Raw genomic sequence first — 24,611 nt, 5'->3', positions numbered from 1 at the left:
ATTATCTCCATTAGCTTTATGCTGAGCAAAATGTACTTCATCTCATTTGAAATCACAACCTGTCGGTGCATGGAGTCTTTAGTGGCAATTTCATTTTCAAGTTTATCATTGAGGTCATGCACAGATGTAGCTTCACGTTGTGCAGCGAGGTAGCGTTTCTCCAGAGTGGTGATCCTCTCCTCCATGTCCTCCTTCTGGGCCAGAGTCTGGGCAAGACACACAACAGAAGTCAGAATGTGAGAGATAATTTCAAATAAAATAATTTCAAATCATTATTTTTAATCAGGTTATTTTTCTCAGTAAAAAATGAAGTGGAAAGAAATGACTATTTAAAACAGTTAATGATTAAAAACCACTGGTCTTCATTATCTTACACCACAGATCTGCAACTCTCCTTTCCAATGGTACACACGGAACAAATCTTGACTTGCTGAGGATGGTCAGAGAGTGTTCTGGGATTTAACTAAGCTCTCTTTCTATCTAATAAGGATATGTGGGACCCTGGAGATTATTCAGCAGTGACAGGAACTGTCAACCACACCACTGAAATTAAAGGGATTCCTCAACCAAGCGCATCTTTTAAAAAAGGAAGAAAGAGTAATAAGCTAAGCATGTATGACAAGATCAAACATCTCTTCCAGAACATGCTGAAGTTGGCAATGCTAAATTCCAATCTACTAATGAAACATCCAGTTAGTCATAAGTTTATCCTGAAGACAGATTTTTTTAAGTGGACAATGGGACCCCTTTGGTCTTTTAAAAAAAACTAGACACCCACCATGTCCTAAAAAAACATTTTCTTCTTATCTATCAAACCAAAGACTTCCAAAAACATAAAGGTTCAACTGAGCACCAGTGAGACTAAAATTTTATTATAAAGATGACATTTGTGACGCCCCAAATCCTGACAGTTCCTTCCTCACCTCTCGTACATCCCTCTGTAACTTTGTGTTCATTTCTTCAGATTTGATTAAGTCTTTTCTTGCTGTGTCTAGATCTTCTTCCAGCTCTGTTACTCTGCTGGACAAAGCAGTGAGGCGTTCTTTCATTTGTGTCTGCTCTTTGTTTTGCTTATCTATGATGTCTTGGAGTTCAATCACTTTAGCCAGGTTTTCATCGTGGCATAATGAGCCATCAGAGGATCTCTATTAAACAGGGGGAAAAAGTGTATTAGCATGATGCAAATTAGATTGAAAAACAAATTGTTACTCACGTGTAAACATCCCTCCCCAAAGATAATTTTATTATTGAACAGACTGCAAAAGCTGAAATTTTAATAGCTATGACTTTTTAACTAGATGATCATACAAAAATATTTTATTATTGTTTAAAATTAAAATGTTATAGTTAACGATTAAAACCCATATGTCTGCTAAGCAAAGTAAATAGCTGTACCTTCCCATTTGTAGTTGGTGTATTTTCTTGTTCATGATTTATATCCAGCATCCCATCTGGAAGTGTTTTCTTCTGATTATTTTGCTCTTTCAGAATCATTAACTAAAAGAAAAGTTAAAAGTTACAGACACATGTTTCAAGCCAATTCCTTTTTCACTAATAATATAAGGAACAGCTGCAAAAGCAAGGGAGCAAAACAACAATTACTGATTCTACTGCCAGGTATGTATCAATAAAATCTGGCACAGGCACTCAAATACCTTATGTCACTGCAAACCCTTATTTTAAAGGTACAGGGACTCTTTTTGTTGGTTTGGTTGGGGTTTTTTTGCTTGGGGTTTTTTGGGGGCAGAGAGGGTGTCAGGAGGTTGAAGTTTGTTTTTTTTTCCTCTCCTGCTCTTTCAAAGCAGCTAAGTTAAAAATTGACAATTATTCCATTTGGCAAGAAATCAAAAGGAAGAAGTGAAAGTGAAACTTAATAAATTACTCTGTACAAATATTGACTGAAACACTCACAATGGACACATGAAGCCTTCTTTTAAGGCAGAAACTTACCTCTTTATGTGTAGTACCTAGTTCTTCTTCCAATAAGCTACACCTTTCAAGTGCTACTCGTAATCTCTCCCTTACCTGAAAGGGTAATTTCAAATTATTTGAAATCATTCAAGTCAAAAAGAAATCAATTTTACTTGATGCTATGTCTTTATAGACAATAAATGACACTGTTTCCATTACAATTAGAAACCTTCTTAATCTGGAGTCAGTCTTAATTACAACATATGCTACCAAAAAAATAACCAAATAATGTGTATTTTATAATCTAGCTTTTCCTCATTTCTCTCATAAGCAACCTGACCTGTATGTTTAGGCACTAAAAAACTAAACATACTCAGAATTTCCTTGTCCTTCTGCAAGGCACAGACTGTATTTGCTTTTGCTCATTTACAACATGGAAGAACAGGTAGAATTCCACTTAAAATCATTTGCAAGATTTTATATACAAGGGTCACAAAGTCAGGTAAACTGCAAGTTGGCAACAAAATGTACAGTGAACTTTAGCAGTTGCATATCCTGCTGCTAATATCAGGCACATGTGAAGGGAGGAGTTCTTTTAATTCAGACTTCTATCCCAGTGTAAGCAGATTCCTCTCCTCCTCTTCTCTCTAGTCTATTTCTTTTATTAGATAATCAAAAGGATAAATCCTGATGTTGTACAGGTAAGCAGCTGTGTGCATTCCTACAGCAAATATATTGCTTCTGAACCATGCTGAGTTTACATTAACACAGTTAATGAAGTGAATAAACCACAGCACCTTGCTTTAGTTAAGTGCAGCATCTTAACCTAGGAGAGCATTTACCAATGTAGTTACACTGCAGAGATTTCTACAATTTCAGTACAAAAACTCAGGAAAGGGGATGAAAAGGTGTTAGGTACAATACTTCATTACCTTTTCATCAAGGGCTTTGTGGTGCTCAAATAAGGATTTTAGTGCTTTGAGAACTTCTACTTCACTAGAAACTCCTGCTGGAGACTGAGCTTGCCTCTTCACAACAGTCATCCTGAGGGATCGCTCATGCCTGGAGACAAGACACTCCAAATGTTCCAGTAATAGCTAAAGCAAAAGGAAAAAAAAAGAATAATGTTTATTCCTGTTCTGTACAGCTGCAGAAAACTTTGCCTCCTAGAACATCAAGGGTAGAGTTCTAAACTTCAGATTTCATAGACAAAGGATATTGTATTGAGCGTAAGGACTCACTGTTAACATTTCAGCTGTATTAGCAGAATAAGCTGCTCAAACAGATCACCACAACCTGCCCACTCTGCTCCTCTGATCCCAGAGCTACAGGATTACAAAACTTTAACAACAAGAAATCTGGATGGCAGATAGCAGTGCAGTCTTACAAGCTTTTCCTGATTCTGCACAGCAGCATTTGGAGTTGTGCACGAGCTACCAAACCCTCTTGATCAACACACACACATTTGCACTTCCATGGGGATTCATGTACAAGTATCAGGGGAAAAAGTACTTTTAGCTTTTCAAATTCAACATTTGTTTTCCTCCCTGTAGCTGGATGCTTTAACAATGGTGAGTTTGGAGAAGACAAGGAACTGACCCTTGTGTTATTCCTTTCTGCTTTCAGTTCAGCAATTTCTTCTTCCCTTTCAAGCAGCTGCTCCCTGCATACATTCAGCTCTTTTGTGAGTGCTGCAAATTCCTGGAACAAACCAGACAGAAATATAAGCACATCAAATATCAGCACACAGTGAGAGTGGATTCATATGAACACTTGACAGGTCCTTGAAGCATTTATTTCAGATGTGCAAAGCCAATACAACTGTATAGTCATGCTAAGCCAGCTTCAGTTCACACATTTAAAACCTTTATGCTGCCAACTGTAAAGACAAACGATGTTTGACCAAGACTTTGAAAACTTGTTTGTGTCTCAAGGCACTTATATGAGTTGGAGTTTCCCTGGTAAGCAAAGGAAAAACATATTTGTAACATGCTTTGTTATCGTTTCAAAGAGTTGTTAGCTTTGTGTGTTTTGGTTTGTTTTTTTTTAACAACTGCCGAGGGAGACATGAAAAAACAGAGCACTAAGCACAGCAAAATAAGGAAACCAACAAACATGACATATTTCAAGTCAGTATTTAATTGTGAGCAACAATTAATAACCCTGACAGGTACCAGATTACAGCAAAATACAGGAATTTCATTCAAACCTTCCAATTTCACAAAAGGGAATGAAGCAGCCCTTTCCTTACAGTCCTGCTAGAAATCTCTGAGGACTAGAATCAGAATTTTCTGAAAGCTGAGCCCAGGGGCTCAAAGCCGTCACAAGGCTCATCCTTCAAATTCAATAAAGATTTCACCAAACAAAACCCAACCAAAGGGAAATAATACAGAGTGAAGTGTCAACAGGGAACAGGAGTGGAGCTAACTCACATCACTTACTGCGTGCTTATTACTGCAGTGAACACAGTCACTATGAAAGTATATCCTCCTACAGTTAGGGGGTGGTGTCAGGAAATGATTGTACTAACATCTGCAAGAGCCACTGCAGTCTAAACCATTTCCCCTCCCTATCAACAGCCTCACTAAAAATAAAATAATATAAATCTTAACTTAATATAAGGCATTTAATATAAAGACATTTAAATGTTCAATTAACTCAGAGACCATACTCTGAACAGAACAAGAGGTACAACTATACACCACATTTAGAGCAAACACAAAGCATAACTAATCTACCCTGGAAAAATTTAAGTTCTAATCTGAACTGCACTGGAAATGAGAATTGACAGTATGAATGAGAACAAATCCATCCTTTAGAAAAGAACCTTGCAAGAAAGCAACCCTCATGTCTTGTCAATGCAACTTTATAATGTGAAAATAAATATGCTTCAGCCACTCCAGTGGCCAGTGAACACACCAGGAGAACTTGGATAAGAAAACATCAAAATGCTAATAACTACCACTCCTTTCTGTTCTCCAAAATAAGGAAAATACTCATAAACAAGAGCCTTGCCTAATAAACAATGGATTCTGTACAGCTGAACTGCTGATTAGCAGGACAAGGTGAACACAAATAGCCAGCTAAGTGGAGACACAATTGCTGCTTCTCTACTTTTTCCAAACTCTGCAAGACACACTACTTATCAGCCAGCAGCTGCATATCAAGTGAAAGCTTAAGATGGAGCTGTTCTGCAGCAAAATTCAAAGTGACAGAATGCACATGCTTAAAAACAAAAGGCCACATCAACCAATTAATTATACTAAGCACATCTGCAAATTCTAACATGCAGCAAAAATAAGTAGGCACAGTCAAAAGACACTGCAATTTCCAATATTCATTTGGTAAACCTTATTCTAAAATATACACATAACTGAAAAGACAAAAAACACACTGCACAATAAACACCTGGAGTGAACTCTGGAATTACTAACATTTCAAGCTTTTAAAAGTTGCTGTGAAAAAGACAGCAATACTACCACCAACACAGATGCAGAATCCATCCCTATAATCCCTCTTCCTAAATCAAATCCTGCTCATTGGAAAAAAGTTTCAGTCCCCCCACTTAATCAGCAAAAGACTGCAAAACATCTTCATTTAATTTCCTTTCTCAACTGCTAAATTATTTGATTTCTCTAGCACACTTAATAATTATTCATATAAATATTTCACTGCAGTATTTCATTTGCACTCTTTAAAAAAAAAAAAAACCAAAAAAACCCACTATTATTTTAAAAATGGCCAGGAAACACATCCAAAAGTCTGTAAATACAGCTACCAGAACTTTTACATCCACAAAACAAGTTACAAAAGGGTCCTGAGTGCAAGGGAAACCAAGAGAGCAAAAACCTACTTCAAGCTTCACTGGAGCTGACAGAAATATTGACTACCAGGAGCTTTCCCAGCAGAGCTCCTTCACATCGAAGCTTTTCCTGCACCTTTAACATGCTACCTGTGGAAGCTTCCAAGACTCCCAGGGAATTGGCAACACACTCCCCTTTTGCTCTCACATGAGCTCAGGTAAACCTGAAACCAAAGCTGCCATTTTTCAAGGGCAGTCCCCACTTATCTTTACAGATTAGATAATTATGTAATACTGAGAAGAGCTTGGTATGAACTTACTTTCTTGGTGTGTTTCCCCTTCCAAATTAGTAATAATATAAGAAGAATAATTTTTAAAACTAAATGCCAACATCAACATTTAGAAACATCAATATTGCCCAATTCTCCAGATTACACTGGCCTGAAGTTTTATATTTTTCCTGCCTCTATCTCAAGTCTTGAGAACAGGATGAAAAGCACAGCAAGGACTACCAGACACTGTCTCATCATCCTTTTTCAACTTCAAATCACTGCATAGCATCAATATATAGATATCTTTTATCTGTGTGAGCTTCCCCACGTGAAAACCAGCTGTCTATTTGAAAGGAAAGCTATTCACTCCTCAGATGGTTACAGGACACAGAGTTCCAGTCCATTGCATACTCCTGAGTAAATATAAATTGTGGCACAAATAGATCCCAATTGTGACATGAACCATCACACTGTCAGATGACCCAGAGCAAGAGTGCACATAGGAATTTATATTGCTGCTGCATAAACACACTGACAGGGATTGCTGGCATTGCATAACACCTCCATTGCTTTTGTTTTGACATAATAGAATTGCTTTGAGTCCCGTGAGCTGCCTAAGAAAGAACATTTGAACGTCCTTAGTTTCAGCTGACACTGCCAAAAGACATGTCCTTTCTAGTTTAAATACTTACCTTCAATGGGAGACAATTTGTGATTTCCTTAAGCAGTTCAAAAGCAGAGAAACTATTTGCACCTTTATCATCTCAAAAAAATTTGAGTTGTCTCATAATTTCTTCCTTGGCATTAGATGAATGTACAGAAAGAATTAAAAGAAAAAGGAAAGAATCCTGAGAGACTTTTCCTCTTGTCCACAAAGCTGTGTCACTTTTCTGTAATTAAGAAGACTGAGAGCAACAGAATGAAGTTCTGCTCAGTTTCTGGCTGCCATCAAAATAACAAATACACAGTGCTGGGGACTGACAGGAATGGAACTCACAATGAGCACTTCAGAGCACTCACTGGAATCGGTGGGAGAGTGCTGAATTTACCAGGGAAATACTCCCTGTTGGTAGAACATTCTGGCAAACACCCATACTCTACACTAAACTGAACTGTTTACTGAAGAAAGTAACTTTCTGACCCAACTGAATCATTCCAAACACATCACTCTTGCTGTCAGAAATAAATAGTCTCAACAAAATGTCACATTGAGCAAGTAAGTTGGTTCTTGTTTAGTAATGCATTTTCTGGTTTGTTGTTTTTTTGGGTTTTTTTTTTTTTTTTTGTTCCCAAGCTCTAGGACTTTTTAAAGCAACAGCATTTCTTCTACCTCAACCTTCAGAGCTGACCTTCAACCTTCAGTATTTAGATGCCACAATACAAACATACTTCCAAAAGCTGAATCCATTAGTGCTGAGCTGTCAAGCCTGGCTGAGCTGACACACTTGGGAACTCCAAGATCCCAATCCAGAAACATTCCAGCTTTCAGAGAACAGGTTCCCTTCATGTTCATTAACAAACATAATTCATAGATCTCACAGACAGCACATCACAGACCAATGAATGCTACATGACAGGAAGGTAGTATTTAACCTAGGGGAAACACTTGAAAGAAACAGAGGTAATCCCTGAAAGTCTCAATATAAGTTGTATTTTAGGGATGATCTATAAATAACTAAACTTGCTTGGAATTTGATCAAGCAAAAAAACCTCTTATTACACAAGAAAATGCAACACCACTCGAGTGCACAAATAATCTTGAATTACAAGCAACCACATGGCCAGAAAATTTACATAAATTATGAAAATATGTCATAAAAAAGAGAAACATTTTGAATCCATCAAATATTATTAAATACTGTAAAGTAGTAACTTCAGGCAATAGAAGATGAAGTTGTGACTGTTAGATCTTTAGGAACATCTCTGACCCAAATATATGATTGGAATTTATCTGTTTAATCTCCCAAGTGATATTTTGGTTTACTGTTATCATTCTGGTCTGCAGACTGAATATCAAGCAAGCCACTCAAATCTGAGCTGCTGAAGAGAGCAGGAAAAGAACAGCTGGGGGAAGTGCAGGACATCAGGGGTGAAAACCAATGGGATGTGAGATAAGTTTCCATCATGATGTTTGTACTACACATAAATCACAATTATTCCAAATGATGACTGCATGGAAATGGAAAATATACAGGAAAAAAAAAAAAAGAAAATTAAAATATCTAGTTTTTTTCCTAGGGTATTTCACAGTCACTTCACTTTAAATCCAAGGGGTTTGGGTAGCACAGTGACCAAGAGCCCCAATATATTTGAAAGTTCCTAGCAAGCAAATTTTCATACCTATAAAGTTTGTTTTGGGATTTTTTTAGGCTAAGAATCAGAACTATAAAATAATGAAACAGTTCAAGGATATTGAGAGTTAAAACTGAGGAGAACTGACTTGTTTTCACCATTAAATCCAGCCTTGGAAAAAAAACATAGTCACACAGATTATGCTTTGCCAGTTCCATGTAGTTAAACACACTGCTTTCAACCTTTCCATATCTCTGGCACTTGCTAATGAGAAAGAAAAAAATAAGCATGGAGTGTGCAAAGAAAAATATTTTCCTTTTCACCTCATGAAACTAATTTCCAGTAAGTCATTTCAGGCTGCCCGATACTAAGCTAGAAACATAAAACTTATTTCAAACATTAACAGAATCAATTTATCTTTTGCTCTTAAAACCCCCAGAACTTAAAAGGAAGTATAAGAGAATACTTCAAGTAATACAAAAACATGGATATGACAAATTCTTGTGTTTTGGAACACTGAAAGGCTTTTCAGTCTCAAAGTAGCTGATTTTCCAAGTGGAGCTAACTACCCACCAGAGTGAGAACACACTGGAGCTCATTACATAATTAGTGTATTGGCCTCCTTTCCTATTTCTGTGTATGCATAAGATGTTTTATAACTCAAAAGACAAGCACCAAAACAGAGGTTCAGATTTCTTTTTGGTCAAAAAAAAATTCTCCCCTTCCAACTAGTGGCACTGAGATATAGAAAAGGTTTAACACCACCTCTGGTTAACTCTCAAAAATCTGTATTTTCTTTGGAAAAAAACTAGCTTTTTTTTTTTCCTCTATCAAGAATTCAAACACTGCATGAAAACACTCAAGTGAATATTGCTGCCAGCCAGTGATCAATACTAAACCTGAGTCACTTCTTACCTTTCCATCCCTTTTTTTTAGCAGGTCTCCTTCAAGTGTCCCTCTTGGACTGACCTATCTAGGCTTTGTCATTAACGCTGCTCAATCCTAAACACGCAATTAAGTTTTAACGTGTTTACAGTTGCATAATGTTATTGCTCTAGAATGAAACTCTGGCTGTTCCCAGCCCACTTTGGAGCTGGAAGCAGAATCCACTGCCTGGCATTTGACAAGCCAAGAGCCAAAGGACTCCTCACTCACAGCCAGCAGGTACCCAACGTATGCCCAAGGGCAAATTGGAAAAGCTTATAAAGCAAGCCCAAGTCTCCATGGCAATATGTGGGTTTCCAGTTACCATCCTGAGTGAGTTGCCCAAATTTATGCACAGCTCAGTTCCCTGAGCTTGAACTACAAAGCACAAAATCCAGACTTCAGTGCTGGAAGCTTCCGGAAGTGCAAGGAAACATAAGTGGAGAAAGGTAGGATTTGGCACCTTAGCAAAAGGAAAGCAGGAGCAGCAGAAAAAGGGAGTAAAAACACATCAGCTCTCCTCTGTTCTCCCCCCTGTAACTCCCCTTCTTCAATCTAACTAACACATTCCAGACATGGCCTATTTGGGGTGCAGGGGGTAAAAGTACTGGAACCCAAACCTGGATCCAGCCTCTTGCTCCTCTGAGAATGAGGGTTTTCCTTTCACCACATGAATCCCTGCTCAGATATCACACACCCAGCAGCAAAGTCTGGAGTGGGAGCCTGCAAACCCTTGTGCACAGAGCCCTGGAATCATTCACTCCAGCCTCTCCAAATCTGGACTAGCAGAACCCTCACTTCCTGGCCTCCTGGATCTCATTTTACCTAAACCCAGCAGAATGGTGCTGTTATGTACACAAGGGCAGGGGCAAAGCCTCGTGCAAAAGCAGATCTTTGTGCAGCACTGAAGAGCCAGCATTCCCTGGTCACACACCATGCTTGGGACTGATGGGACAGAGGGCAACCTTCCAGGCTCCTCCATTACAGCCAGACCTCCTTCCATCCTCCATGGGGAACACAAGTTCACACACACGAGACACAACACACAGTCCCTACAAGCCTGTTTGCAGCTAATGTGGGCAAAACCAAGCCAAGCCACAGCTGCATCCTACAACTGCTCTGTAGTCTGAGAAAATAAGGAAAAGAACAGTGAGGTTGTTTAAACAAGTCAGAAAACCTCATCCAGTCACTCCTATTACAACCTGCAGTTCGTTCTGCATCTTCTATAGAGTAATCAGCCTTGGGATCATCACAACACTCAGAATCTCTAATTTCTCCAGATAGTTTGTTAATCTTTGCACCAGTCTTAACAAATCAACACAGCTTGTTCAAAGCAGGGCAGATCACACAGGGTGATCAATTAACCCAGCCAGAGCAGACACAACCCGTTTTTATGTCAGCCTTTTAAAGCTACAGATGTGTATCAAATCAACCAGTGAAAAACTCCACCAGCGTACCTGGTTCTCCCCCCAGGGCTTTCTCCAAATATTTAACTGAGAGGGCAAACTCTGCAAGTTAGCAGCATGCACAGAGGATTAACAAGAAATGAACATATTGAACACTAACTTGAAATACCAGTTTGAAGTTATTTTCTTGACTTGTCTTTGTAAAAATACTTATGAAATGTTGCCTCTATTCAGGCAAAACACTGGATCTTCTCAGTAAGGAAGTTCAAAAGATGAAGCATTAAGAGAGCAAGCACAGGAAATACAGAAGCAGCCTTCAGACATGCATGAAACTTGGCATCTATTCATATGCAACAGTAGCAGAAAACCTCCCAATCACTTCACTGTGGTGTGGCTATGCAAAGAGTTCCACCTTGGCTGCTCCTCAGTGCACAGGAATACGCCCCCTGAAAAGGCAGATAAGGAACAAAAGTATTCAGAACCATACCGAGCTTGTTTTCCTTGGAAAAATGTCCAAATCAGCTAAAATATGCATCAGGAAAACTTCAGTCATCGTTGAAAAACGGGCTTTTCAACTTGGGATGGCTACTTTGTGCAGAGCAGTAACTGTTGAGAAAAGCTGATAACAAACTAATCCTTTCCAATACTGTACCACTCCAACCACCAAGATTCCAGAATAACCACTTAATTTAACACAGAATAAGGCTACAGTACTTGGGGGGTGTTTGAAAAACAACTGCCTCTCAGTGACACACTGAATCAATGAATTCTAAAGGTTTCACAATCAGAGTTACCACATTCCTGCACCCCCAGCCTAGTCTACTTTGATGAGGAACTAATACAGTAAAGTAGCAGCACAACTTCTTAGGTGTAGCTTTAGGCATCTCCATTTTTGGAGTCCATGTTAGTGAAGAAACCTACCCACACCCATACCCACCATGGCAAAAGGGGAATACACTTGTACTTAATTAAAGAGCAAGAATCTGGCATTACCAGTTTGACAAGGTATGGGACCAAAACCAGTCTCCATCTTTAATGTGAGAGTAGAGGGATTTCACTGAAGTTTGTCCTCTCCTCACACAAAGCTGGCCAAGATTTCCCGGGATTCCATGCTGGATAGCACAGCATGCAATCCTCCTTGGGGATGCCAAACTGTAAAACAACTTCAAGATGTGCTTAGAAGATTTAAGAAGCTCTGTAATTTTCTTAGGACCCCCATTCTGGAGACTAAACAGCTATAGCAAGATCTTTTAAGTTGTAAACAACATCAAATTTTAAGTTTACCCAGGTAAGAAAAAAATATTTTTCTGCACATCAACTCTAAACATACTGCACTTACAAGAAACAGCACAATTCTAGCTCAACTGGCATTAAATATTAAATTTCTATGACTTTTATAAATCGGAAATTATTTAACCCTACATGCTACATTCTAGTCATGTTACATGACTAATACTGCACAGTTTTTTAAAAACAGACCTAGGACAAGACCCATCATGTACAACTATTTCAATGACAAGATACTCCTGCTTGCAAAAACTCTGAGCAGCAGCTGAGGCCCTGCCCTATTCTAATCGTTCATCTTGGCCTCTGGTTGCCAGCTTTAGTTCTGTGGCTAGCAGCTGAAAAGTACATTTTTCACACTCTCTTAAGAGGGAATGCTTGGGAATATCTGAATAAGGCTGGCCTAGCCACCCTCATTAAACAAGCACCAGCATGTACTTCCCCCTCAGTGCTCTCCTATTATATATATATATCTGTATTTATTATTTTTGCCAAGTGATGAACACTTCAGTCTTATAATTTCAAACTTGTTTAAGCAAGTAATACTCACTGAGGACAGATACATGCCTTCAGCAGGTAATTCAACTTACCAGCTCTTCACATTTTGTTATTCCCTACTTCTCTGTACTCAATCATCCCAGTTTACAGGCTGTGTGGATTTATTGGGCTAACTGAAGCTAAATATGTACAAATCTGTAATATTCTGAATAAATTCTACTTTTCCTTGGAAAAGTTGCACCATTTTAGCAAATACTCCAAAACAAAGCAATTCCAAAGTCCACACAAAAATGCACAATCTCAGGTCCTACAACAGACATGTCTGCTATCTAAACACAGAAAAAAACTAGGAAAAAAACCAGTAACATAGATAAAACGTTGAAGGGCTGTTTTAGGGGGAGGGGTAAAGCTTTATTTAAAGTTCAAAGTCATTTTTGTGTCTGCCACAAACAAAAAATTTATAATGAACAGTTTTAAACTTGGTGATAACTGAACCCAGTCAGGAGAAGGAAACCAGGGAGATGAGCAAGGCTATAATGCAGAGAAGAAATAATTTAAAAAAAATCAATCTATCAATAAATGATAAATAAATGAAAAATAAATAAATGAATAAAAGACAGGGGCAAGGCTGTCAATATGGTGTTACCACTACCAAATGCTGAAGTGAAAGATGGGTTGGTGGAGAACCTGTGAAGCTCCTGTTCCACACTGGACTAAAAACAAGGGAAAGATGATGCAACAGGGAAGCCCTGCAGCCTCCTCCACTGAGACAAAAGAAATGCTTGGCCCATTTCTCCTCCTCTACCTCCCAGGACTTAATCTTTTATAACCATTGTACAAAATTCAGGAGAGTGTTATGCAGTCTCCACTAACTACAGCTCCAGAGTTACACCAATGTCAGTATCAGCATAAAAGAGACCCTGGGAGGGGAAAAGGACAGCTAAAATCCTAAAAAGCTATTCCATTTCCACTTTACATGAAGCAAAGTAATTCCAGATTTCTTGAGACAAAGACTCAGCTTTTGGAAGATAATGATGTGGAACCACACCCTGCAAAGACATTCTGAAAACTCAAGCAGCATGTTTTAGAAAATAAATTACTGGATGCACCTGCCTCGTGCTCTTTAACACAAAGCTAGAAGAATGTTAAGACTTTCCAAGCTTTTTCCCATGAACTACAAAAAGGTGATCATGTTGTATGAAAAATACATTATTTAAGAATAACAAAAAGATTCACAGTGGTATCCGAGGGCATCCCTGAAATTATCTAAACCAAACTTTTAGTCATTCCCCCAAATGTACTACAGAAAATAGAGAGCTTTGAAGGGAGTTCACCTTACACAGGCAGAAACATGTGGAAAGCCCAACCAGCTTCACCCACACATCCAATATCACCTTCCACACAGGCTCTGCTCTTCCAGCCTTGGGCCTCCTGAGTGCAACACCATTCTTTACATCCAAATTAGATTAACTGAGGAACTCCAAACATGAGAATCCTAATTATTAAAGGTTTCATTTGGATCAGAAGTTTCTTTTACTGCTGGGTTTCCAAAGCAGCCCATGCCTTAAATCCCAGTAGAAGCAAGAGATTGAAACATAAGATGTATCCAGGATTTTAAATACCCTACACAAGAGAACCTTAAAGTATATAAAATTACAGAGTCCAGCTTCCCACTGGGAACAGCAAATCCACAAGCACAAGCTACTGTGAAAAGCACAGCAAATAACAGAATTTAGCTCTGGTACTATTAGTTCAGCAAGGTTGAGAGAGTCCCATGACTGCCAGCATGTTCAGCTCACAGGTTTCCCAATTACAGACAGGAATGCAAAGAAAATGAGAGCTTTGACTCCAACATTCTACTGGCAAAGTATATATTGCTAAATAATTTTGACAGGCTCACACAGGACAATTGAGAATCCACAACTCAAACCCACAAATCCACAGTTTAAATCCAGCAGTCCCTTCAGATGTGTACAGAACTCCCTTTTCACCCAATTTTCTTTTTTAAGGCAATTTGGAGTTGCACAGTGAAAAAAATTTCATATCAAACATTCTGTAAAGCAAATTATCAATTTCACTTTGAGAGCCTTCCCTCCCTTTTCATGACTGTGCTTGAAAATTCAAAAATAGCTTAATAAAAGTGGTCACTATTTATGGATATAGCAACAATAAAAAACCAAGAGTTTATGATCCTCTTTATTGAGTGAGCCCTCTCCACATTGAAGAATGTTTGTTTAGCTTTTACACCAAGCATTTTGGTGGCCAAAATTCCTTTTCAAGTAATTCAAAATAAACCCCATTTTTCAGCACTGGACAATGTCAGTGTTGAAGACAATGATCAATAGACTTCATCAATTGCAAGGCAGTTTCTTCACATGAACATTCACAGATCTTTCAACCATACATCAAGCCAGTCTCAACTTTGTACTAGCCAACATAGAAATTCTTTGTTTAAACTGCACATCTTAAGGCGGCTTTGTTTTGTTTGGCTTTTTTAACTATGTAAATTACTCAGTTCCACAGGCTTATATAATTAAATCCTTATATATGTGCACTGTTCTGTAAATTTGAAGTAGGAAAAGAAAATCTCACTTCTCTCAACAGTACAGTGTTTAACAATCTCCATGCTTTACTCATTTCTACCACATAATCTACCCTGCCATTCTATATAAAAGGTAAATATGCCTCCAAAAACAATGTTTTAAAAGTATAGAACCAAATTTTATATGCATTTATGTGAGAGGAAGGATTCAAAAAACCAAACACTGTGCTTCAGAATATTTCTCTACAGTTGGATACCCAACTCTACTACGCACTAGCAATAGGAGTAAAGCAAAACACAGCATGACTCAGACCATACCCAAAGAGAGATTACTGCTCTACAGAGTGGGAAAAAAGAAAAAAAATGCTAATTAAATTTAAAAAGAAAATCAAGAGTTGCCCATTTTCTTATGACAACAAAGAAAAAATGCTTACTTTCTAAAGAGAAGGTTTTTTTTTCTCCTTAACAGAACTCAAAAGGTCACAAATCAAAATTTTCAAGCTTTTTTCTAAGCAGCCCTTTAAACAAGTCCTTATTTAAAATCTGTCCTGAAGATATCTGATTATGCTCAATACTGCTCATGTAGGGATATTTTCATTAAGGAATCACAGAATCCTAGAATGGTTTGGGTTGGAAAGGACCTTAAAGTTCACCTCTGCCATGGGCAGGGACACCTTCCACTAGACCAGCTTGCTCAGAGCTGCATCCAACCTGGACTTGAACTTTGGCGCACTTCACAGAATTTGTAAAACAAAAGACTAAATCTAGGTATTTCTCTTTCTGAAAACATAACCAGAAGACAGATGAATTACAGGAATATGTTGAGTGTTCTTATTCATATGTATCCATCCATAGCCATGGCACATTTCAGATCCAACCAAATTATATTGCTGTTAAGATCTCCACTAACCATCCCCAAAAACCATATCCTCAGTAGACAGGAGCATAAACTCATGAGCAAAGTTCAAGGACACTGTGGAACAGCAAAAGAGAAGATTAAGCAACAAAGCTTCTCTTTTGAAAAATGTTGCAGCTCCAGCCACTGCAGGAACAGGCCTTGTCAGAGCCTTGTCAGAGCCTTGTCAGGCTGATCAGAAGGAAAGGAGCTGATTTTATGTGAAACCAAAGGTCAAGTCTGAAATAGATAAGGGTCACAGGCAAAAAACCAAGGGAACCAACTACTCACATCAGCTTAGAGGAAAACAACACATCAGAATGAAAGCGAGCATTAACTTGGACTTGTAATCACAGCCCTCCAATTCTAAATATCCAAACTCCCAGAACAATCTCCTCAAGTGACCTACATATATGGATTCCTACACAATCATCTGGAGTTTCCAAAATGCAGAAACATTATTTCCCTGTGCTTCTGTGAAAAAGTCAAGTTGAATAAAAAACTCACTCCATTCAGTAGCAAAATAATAATTCTACTTTCGGCCCAGAGAATGTGAAAACATTTTTCCTGGCAAGAATTGCATTACATTCACACTTGGGGAACCCACAGGCAGGATTATTAAAAAAAGACACTTGGAAAGTGATGAGCATCCAGATTACCTGACACACACACAAAACAAATTTATCTCTTCTCGGTATTTGTAGCTTGAGATGTATATACACAAGAGATTATGGTGAGTACTTTCTAATATATGTCAACAGATACCAGTCAGCTTTACAGACTTTAAGTGACTTAAGCTGCCTAAATAGCCACAAGCAGCTTACACAAAGACCTCTGTCATATTCCTTTAAAAATGGAAAACTAAAATATAAATTCCCAAATTCAACTGTGAAGTATATTCATGCAGTTATGAGGTGCAATACTAACTTAGGAAGAGGAAAAATAAATTACTAATAGGTACTTAAAACGTTCTTTTCAAAAATTCAAGGTCTCTTACAACACTCATAATTATAAGGGGCCTGCATATATTAAAACACAATGTGTCCTCCTAATTCCATGATCAAAACCTACAGTTAATAAAACCAACATTCAACTCTCCTAAATATATTACAGAAAGGATGAAACTAAGTGTTAGGCCAGTGGACATTAAAACACTAAAAATTTGTAAAGGGGTAGGGAACTGTGTTCTTAATTCATACTTGTCTTAACAAAAAAAAAGAAAAATGGATTTGTTTTTTTTTCTGGAATTGCAATTATGTAGCCACATTGACTCTTCAAGTCTTGCAACAAAACATGTTCAAAGCACTTTTTAGTTACACTCTTAGAAAAGAACAGAGGAAAAAAGTAAAAGGTAACAGAGGAAGAATTCTCTAAATACCAAAAGACACTACCTCTTGCACCAGAGGCTACAGGCAACTGATTATGGTATACAAGTGATGTTCATCTGGTTCTAAATATATATTTTAAATACTTTGTTTTGATTATAGTTCTTTCCATCTTATATACAGCCTGTTTTTAGGCTGCAGGTTAGACTAGAGTGCCCCAAGCATTAATAAACCCACTGACAGACATCTGTCCACAGTAGCACAAGAGTAGGGAAAAATCACTTGCTCCTGTTTCAGAGCCTCATCCACTACCAAAACAAATAAAAAGCATTTCTGTGCAGTCACCAAAACATTCTTTCTACAAATAAACTAAGGGAAATAAAAACAATAGTTTCGGACTTCACCAAATCTGCTTGTTAAGGGGAGGGATGGGACATCACTCAGCAGTAAAACAGCAGTAAATTTCACCCCAAATTTAACAGCAGTAAAATTCACCCTCAAATACAAGGAAACTCAAAATGAATTCCAAATTTAATCTAGCTAAATGGTCTATTTATAATCAAGCAAATCTAAATTAAAAGCACAGTATAAACAGCAAGTTGCTAACAATAGGCAAACAGATGTCTGCTGGGCAGGGGTGGGATGTTTCAATAAACAAACCCAAACATATCCACATGAGAAACCAAGAAGAAGGAACCAATGCAGGAGACTTGGTTCTCAATATACTCCTCTGCATCATTTAGGTGTAGCTACTCTTTTTTGCCCAGACACAGGTCATTATTTCAGACAAATTCATACTTTGAAGGTTTGGAGCAAAAGGTATCTGTTTCTATATCTTTAAAACAAAGAAATGCTAGGTAAGCTGAGGCTTATTGATAATGAGTGAAGAATTCTGAATGTTAACTCCTACCTCCATCTGACTTAAACTAGTGTAAAGCCAAATCAGTTCAGTAATTTACTAAGAGTAAGAGCCGAGTATGATTTAGCAACTGAAACTCAACATAGATGTCTGAAAATGCAACGGGAAGAGTCCTGTTCATCTCTGCTGTCAGAATGGGGTGGGAGCAACGGAGGATGTGCCTGCCCTGACATCCATGTGAAACCCTTTGGCACCTCCAGGATTCCTGGGCACTCTGCTGAGATTAATGGCTGTTATTCAGAAGTCAGCAGCAGCTGCTGCCAGAGTAAGAAGTGCAAGCCATGGCACCTCAGGGCTGAACATCTGGGAATGCTGCAAATGGAGCTGCACAGAAGTGCTGAAGAAATTTCAGCTGCTGTAGTCTGGCCAGGTCTTTGTGTGTTCTGCCACTGTGTTCTTCGTACTAGGTACAATTCAAAGCCTCATTTCTACATCTATGACATCCTGTATTACTCAAAACTTGTCTGGAGGAAATCCAAATACCACTATTCATAAAATAGCACTGAAATCCTTAAGTCCATCACTTCCAAACAATGCCAGGGCAGTCTTTGGGCCAACTGTTTTGGTATTTCTTACAGGTGAGGCATTGAGTACTTCTGAGATTGCCTAAGGAACATCACTGTATAGGGACATACCTGAACTTCACTGAATAGAAATATGAGCAGACACACACCATTTTTAACTGAAGTGTGAAGTAGTGATAAAAAATCTACTAGGGATAGAAAGCAACTTTAACCTACTGTTTGCTTACCTTGTAGAGAAAAAAATGAGGCATGATAAATTTAAGGCCAAAAGATCAGAGGTGTAAGATTAAGCCAGATCTTAATATGTATTGCTTCATATTTGTATTGTATTTATTAGCTTATAAAATTAACATACATATTAAAATTTTCATCCTGATAACAACTGCTGTGAATTCACCAACTGTGCTTTTGTTTGTGATAAGCACCAGAGTCACTGGAGATTAAACTCTGGTCTTCACCAAAACAAGCATCATGTTTTAGAAAACATCTACATGAAATTTTATCAGCAAAATGAACCCTGGCCTGCAAAACTTTAATAGCAAGAAGTGAAGTAACTTGGGCCTCATCTACCTTAGGTTCAAAATTTAACCTTTAAATACAGTTTTACAGATTAACTTACAAATTTGAAGCACACAAATCTTGAATTCTGTAAAATGCACTCTAAAAGGCACATAAAGGGCATAATCATATCCACTAAGACCATCATTAGAATTATAACAATGTGTTTATGTTATGTTATGTTTTTACTTGACAGCTCTTCAAGTAAAAAGTTAATGGTTTGTTTTTTCTGTGAAAAATTCTAGAAAGCATAAATTTAAGTTCTAGCACACTACTTTGATTTCCTCAAGTTCATTTTCCAAGGTCAGAGTACAGTTTGACTAGGGTAATCTGTAATAGAGGAAACTCCCAGAAAACAAAGAGCATTGCCAAGAATCCAGTTATTTTATCAAGGCAGTGGTGGTGTATTTCACTTCCAGCTGTCCACACTAAAAACCCAGAAAAAGTCAGTTTTAAGTAAATTACTTAAGTATTTACTTCAAGTAAGTGTAACAGATAAAGCACATCTATATAAGATTAAAATGCACTCCTCTCAGTGAATTGGACATCCACAAAAGCTGCCTTAACCCAAACAACTGTCCCAGGTTTATGGTGCTAGACTGATGCCTTGAGTTCCCAGCTGCCCACCACACTAAGAAATGTGACCCTGAAATGTGCATCACTGCTGCAGGAAAAACTGCATTTACTTTTAGAATCTCAGAGGAGCAAATACTGATTTTGAAAATACTGCCATTTTGAAATTGATCACATACACTGTTAGTTACTTTTGAAATATAGATATGGTGTATTCTATATACCAGTGTGAGCTTCTTTCTTACACACAGAAAACTCACTGAATATAAGGAATTAAGCACAGGGATGCCATCAGAAATTGACTGCCTTCATAGCAAAACCAGAAGAGGCATTTTGGTATAGAAGAAATCAATCTGGCATTCCAGCTTTTAGACCAGGGCTTCCCAACAGTCATCAGAACATTCTAAAACTGGCTGATTCAGCTAAAGACCTAAAGCGGGAAAAGTAAACACAGAAACAATTCAATTCAATACCTGTTAAGATAAAGTAGTCTACAATCGACTACAAAGACTTGTTACAAGCCAAGTCTGAGAAAGAAATAATGCTTTGGTTACAGAGTGATTTAGCAATTAATGAAATTACATAGGTCTTTGTACAATTAGTTAAATTAACCTTGCAAGTCCACTAAACTGAAAACAACTACTATGATAAAAAAATTAAAATCTACACTACTATCCATTCTTCGCTGAAAAAAATATAACACAGCTGTTACTTTATCAAGTTTAAAGAATTTACCCTCCTTGAAATTCACAGCTAAACAACAGAGCATTTGAGGCAGTAGTTCAAAAGAATGCTCAGCTTGAAATAATTAACAAAAAAGTTTGAATAGTTTCAAATATTAGTCACTGTGAAGTTTTGACAGTAAACACATTTTTTTTCTCCCCTCATCAGAAATTTGCACCCGTGAAGTAACTGACTCTACTGTAACAACAACAAAAACTGCCCAATACAGCAGTTACTTCTAATGTAGCAACAATAATGAAAATATTTCTGATTTGTGAAAGCACCACAATCATTTGAGCTAAGCATCACTGAGGACAAAAGCAGCAGTTCCACAGGATGAAAAGAGTATCTTCCAACAGCAATCTACAAAAATCCATACCATGCTGTACGTTTACATAAAATTGCAGTAAAATTTCTCCTTCAACTGACTTGCTTTTTCAACAGATTTCACATGAAACCATGCAATTATGGCATTCTTGAAAAAGGGAACTGTTTACTAATTTTCCAGAAATGTTTAGAATGTGATGGTTACATGCAAGTAGCCTGCTAGATTTAGGAAGGAAAACTGAGAACTGAAAAGGCAAAAGGTGAACAGCAGAGTTGAGAGCTGAGATGATTCTGCTCAGCCACAAACTCAGGTCCAGTAGTCTGCTGGCCATGCAAGTGTTAATGGCCTCCATTAATATAGCAGACCTGACACAGAGGATGAGGAGAAACTACAATTATTGCAACAAAAAACCAAAGAAGGATGTTTGCCTGAAGCACATGATTTAACACTAGCAGCAACAAAGGTCGGAAACTTCTGATTTTCATCATTGTAACAGAACTAGATTAACACATGTAACATTTTCATTTCCATACCTCAGCAATTACCACCACCAATTACCATACCAAGAGTCATACAGTGATTACATTATAATGAGAGCAGAAGGATTTAACACCACTGTTGAAAGAGTATAAATAGTAACTACAATATTTCAAGCTATGGGAACATTTGTAAAAGTGACAGCATCATTGTGCCACACTTGGGACAACAACCACCACGCCAGAAAGCACAAGGCTGTCAACAGTTAACCAACACCTCAAAGCAGCCCCTGCTTTGCCTACAACCAAATGCTTCTCAACATGTTCAAAGTCCAGTTGTATTATTTTTAACTCGAATGGATAAAACCCAAAGAGTTCTGCAGACACCAATCACCTTTCCTAACTATGCTCCTTACGTAACAAACCTAGCACTGCAAGCCACGTGCATTCTCCACAAGGCACTAATTAGGAACTCCTAGCAGGCATTCACAAGGCAGTAGTCTTCAAGGGTTTAAATCAAAGTCTTTAATAGAATCAAAATGGTCTGTACGGAATTCACAGAATCCAAGAATGGTTTGGGTTGGGAAGAACCTTAAAGACCAGTTGCAAACCCCTGGACCGGCAGGGACACCTCCCACTAGACCAGGTATTAATTCTTAATTATATGAATGAATCAGGCAATTAAGAGATAGCATTTATAAGTACTAGTAGCAGAAAAAAGTCCATTAAGTTCTATTAAACAAAAGGATGTAGTTACCATTCCACATTTATGCTAAGCCAAGGAAATTCCAGAAACTGGGAAAGCAGACTGGAAGGAAAGGGCTGCTCTTCCTTGCTTTCCTTGCTTCTGCACCTTTTTCAAAGTGAGCAAGCACCAAAAGATCCTTCAGGATAGATTCATCTTTCCCTAAGACAACTTGACTCCTCAGTAAATCAAACAGACAAAAAGCCAACAACACACCACAAAGAATACAAAAATCATTGAAAAAGCCCCTTCCTTCCCCATACCTGTGGAAGTGCAGTATTGAGCTGCCTCTGCAAGGAATCCCTCTCATGGCCAACCTCATGCAGCTTTCCCTGGGTGAGGGCGAGGGTCTCCTGCGTTTCCCGGAGCGTTTCCAGCAGGCGATCCCTCTCCTCCAGCATGGACACCATTAACTGCTCAAAGTGGGAATCAGCATCTGACTGCAACGGGGAACCTGAACCGTGGCCTCCATTTCCCCCGGCGGGTATCTCGGCCTCACTGATGGTTGGCATCACCTCACACATCATCTTGAAACAAAAAGAGACACAACAAAGGCCAGAAATGTCGGTCAAACGAATCTAAACAGGAACTTTGAATGCTGCCTGTAATACCCACTTAGCTCTCCCCACGATAGCATCAGCAAAGGCTGCCAGCACCTTGGTGTTTGCCACTATTTCATTAAGAGTGGAGAAAAGGTACAGTCAACTTAACCGAGGCTTTGCTTCATAATGAGAATCTTGTGACTTCTTGCAAAACCAGATTTTTGCAGGCTACGTCTCAAACTGTAACTTCATTTTAATGGATTTATGCTTTTGTGAGGCTTAAACTGCTGCCGAGATCTTTACAAAAAAGAAAAAAAACAAAGATAAGGCATGCAGCCTGACACCAAAAATTATACACTTTACCCAGCAAATGATTACACTGCACATTTTGGGAAACATTATCTGCTTCTTCCACTGCTTCAAACGTACAAAGATTGTATCTACAGCAGTGCTTTGAGCTTGTATTGGCTGCAGAAGTTTTATGGTGGTGAAAGTGAATGAGTGGTAAATATAAACAGTACAATTCAGGAGATAAAAACATGTAAAGAAAGATAAAAAGCAAAAAATTCATTATGAAGTAGTAGCAGCTGTCAAAGCAAAAGTAAAGGTAAGCAAAAATAATTAAAGGCAGAGGACGAATACAGTTAACAATGCAAATGGAAGCACTGCACTACTGGAAGTGAGCACACTAAACTGGGAACATCTTTAAGAGACCCTAACATATCCCTACCAGAGCTAAGGCATTAAAGTTTTAAAAACCATGGAAAAAACCCACTCGTATAATCACTGAACCAACAACAAAGTTCTTCAGGCAATCTCTCTCAAAAGCACAAACCTACAAGAACGTTAGGCAAAATCAGGAGAAGTAGATCCCCAAACCTCTTAGGTACCACAAACTTTGTTCTCAGCCTTAAATTTCACATCTGGAATTTTTAAAAGAACAATTCATTCTTAGTCTTACAGTGGGTCCTCTCCATGCTTTGAAAGACTTGGAACAATCCGAAGTGCTTGGTAACATTTTTATGAATGATTACAATAAGCCCTGAATTTTCACCACTACGGTATTTACCTTGCTCAATAAAACGAAAAGGCTTGGAAAACAGGCCCCAGGCTCCCTGCAGCACCAGTTCTTCTCTGTTTTAGCAGTTTTCTGTTATCCCCCAAAACCCTTTGGATTGCAAAGCACCCATCCAGCTCCAGTCCAATGACTGTTTAATCGAAACACATGAAAAAAATAATAATAAACCTGCCGAGGAAAGAGCAGATCCAGTAAAAAGCAGCAGCTTCAGCTAACTCGCCAAGTCCCCGGCACTGAAGAATGTGAAAATAAACTGTCTCAGCTTCCCATCCCTCTATTACTGGCCCATAGGTCCTGCAACAGCTTGGACAGAGGAATCATGTGCTGACCAAAAAAAAAAAAAAAAACGTAGTCCGATGCAGAGATGCAACAAGCTTCAACAGTTCATCGCTCATAAATTCCACTCAGGTCACAATCGCATTATTAAACAGAGTACGGACAGCAGAGGAAAACAGCATGAGCTTTCTTGTAGAGGATTTGGAAAAGCCTCCCTTCTTTTCTCTTCTGTTAATTCCAACGGGAAGCTCTCCTTTCAGTTCCCTGCGTCTTAGTTCAAACATTTATAATCCCAAGAGCAAGGCGCTGGCGTCGCTTTGGAAGGCGAGCAGGGAGCGAGACCTGTTGTTTTCTCCGCACCAGTCCCGCAGACGATGCTCCGCAACCGAGAGCGGGCAAAGAAAGGAGCCGGCAGCTCCGGGGCACCGGCCCGGTCCCGCCACTAGCCTTCCCTGCGGAGGGCCCGGCTAACAAAGCTGCGGGCGGAGGACGCGGGGCTCTCCCACTCCCCCCGCCCGTCTCGGAGAGCACCGGGCCGGGCCTCCCTCCTCGCCTCGCTCGCTCCCCGCCGGAGGCCCCAGCGGCGCCGGCAGCGCGGCGGCCCGGGCCCCGCGCAGCCCCTGCGGAGCGAGCCCGGCAGCGGAGGCCCCAGCGAGCTCGCCCTCGCTCCGGCCCCTACCGAGCGGCGGCGGCTCCGCCGCACCGGGACGGTCCCCTC

General features: G+C 38.9%; 1 protein-coding gene across 6 annotated transcripts in view; it reads right to left on the bottom strand.

Moving 5' to 3' along the window:
- The window catches only part of PPFIA1 (PTPRF interacting protein alpha 1), a 503,873-nt gene extending 479,542 nt beyond the window's left edge, over positions 1-24,331 (bottom strand). For 4 of the 6 annotated variants that reach the window (XM_050975047.1, XM_050975046.1, XM_050975044.1 and 1 more), the window contains exons 1-8: positions 23,609-24,331; positions 22,261-22,524; positions 3,511-3,612; positions 2,844-3,008; positions 1,951-2,025; positions 1,396-1,497; positions 924-1,145; positions 60-206 (exon numbers count right to left, since the gene is read on the bottom strand). In XM_050975047.1, the coding sequence (XP_050831004.1) occupies positions 60-206; positions 924-1,145; positions 1,396-1,497; positions 1,951-2,025; positions 2,844-3,008; positions 3,511-3,612; positions 22,261-22,524 (1,077 nt within the window). In that variant the 5' untranslated portion in view covers positions 23,609-24,331. The remainder of the gene's footprint in view (positions 1-59; positions 207-923; positions 1,146-1,395; positions 1,498-1,950; positions 2,026-2,843; positions 3,009-3,510; positions 3,613-22,260; positions 22,525-23,608) is intronic. The other 2 variants (XM_018922014.3, XM_050975049.1) reach the window with 1 other exon arrangement.
- Positions 24,332-24,611: the final 280 nt, after the last annotated feature.

This window comes from Serinus canaria, chromosome 5, assembly GCF_022539315.1.
Source record: "Serinus canaria isolate serCan28SL12 chromosome 5, serCan2020, whole genome shotgun sequence".
In the NCBI taxonomy this organism is placed as follows: domain Eukaryota; kingdom Metazoa; phylum Chordata; class Aves; order Passeriformes; family Fringillidae; genus Serinus; species Serinus canaria.
Note: the sequence above shows the minus strand (reverse complement) of the source record. Positions and strands in the feature narration are given on the sequence as shown.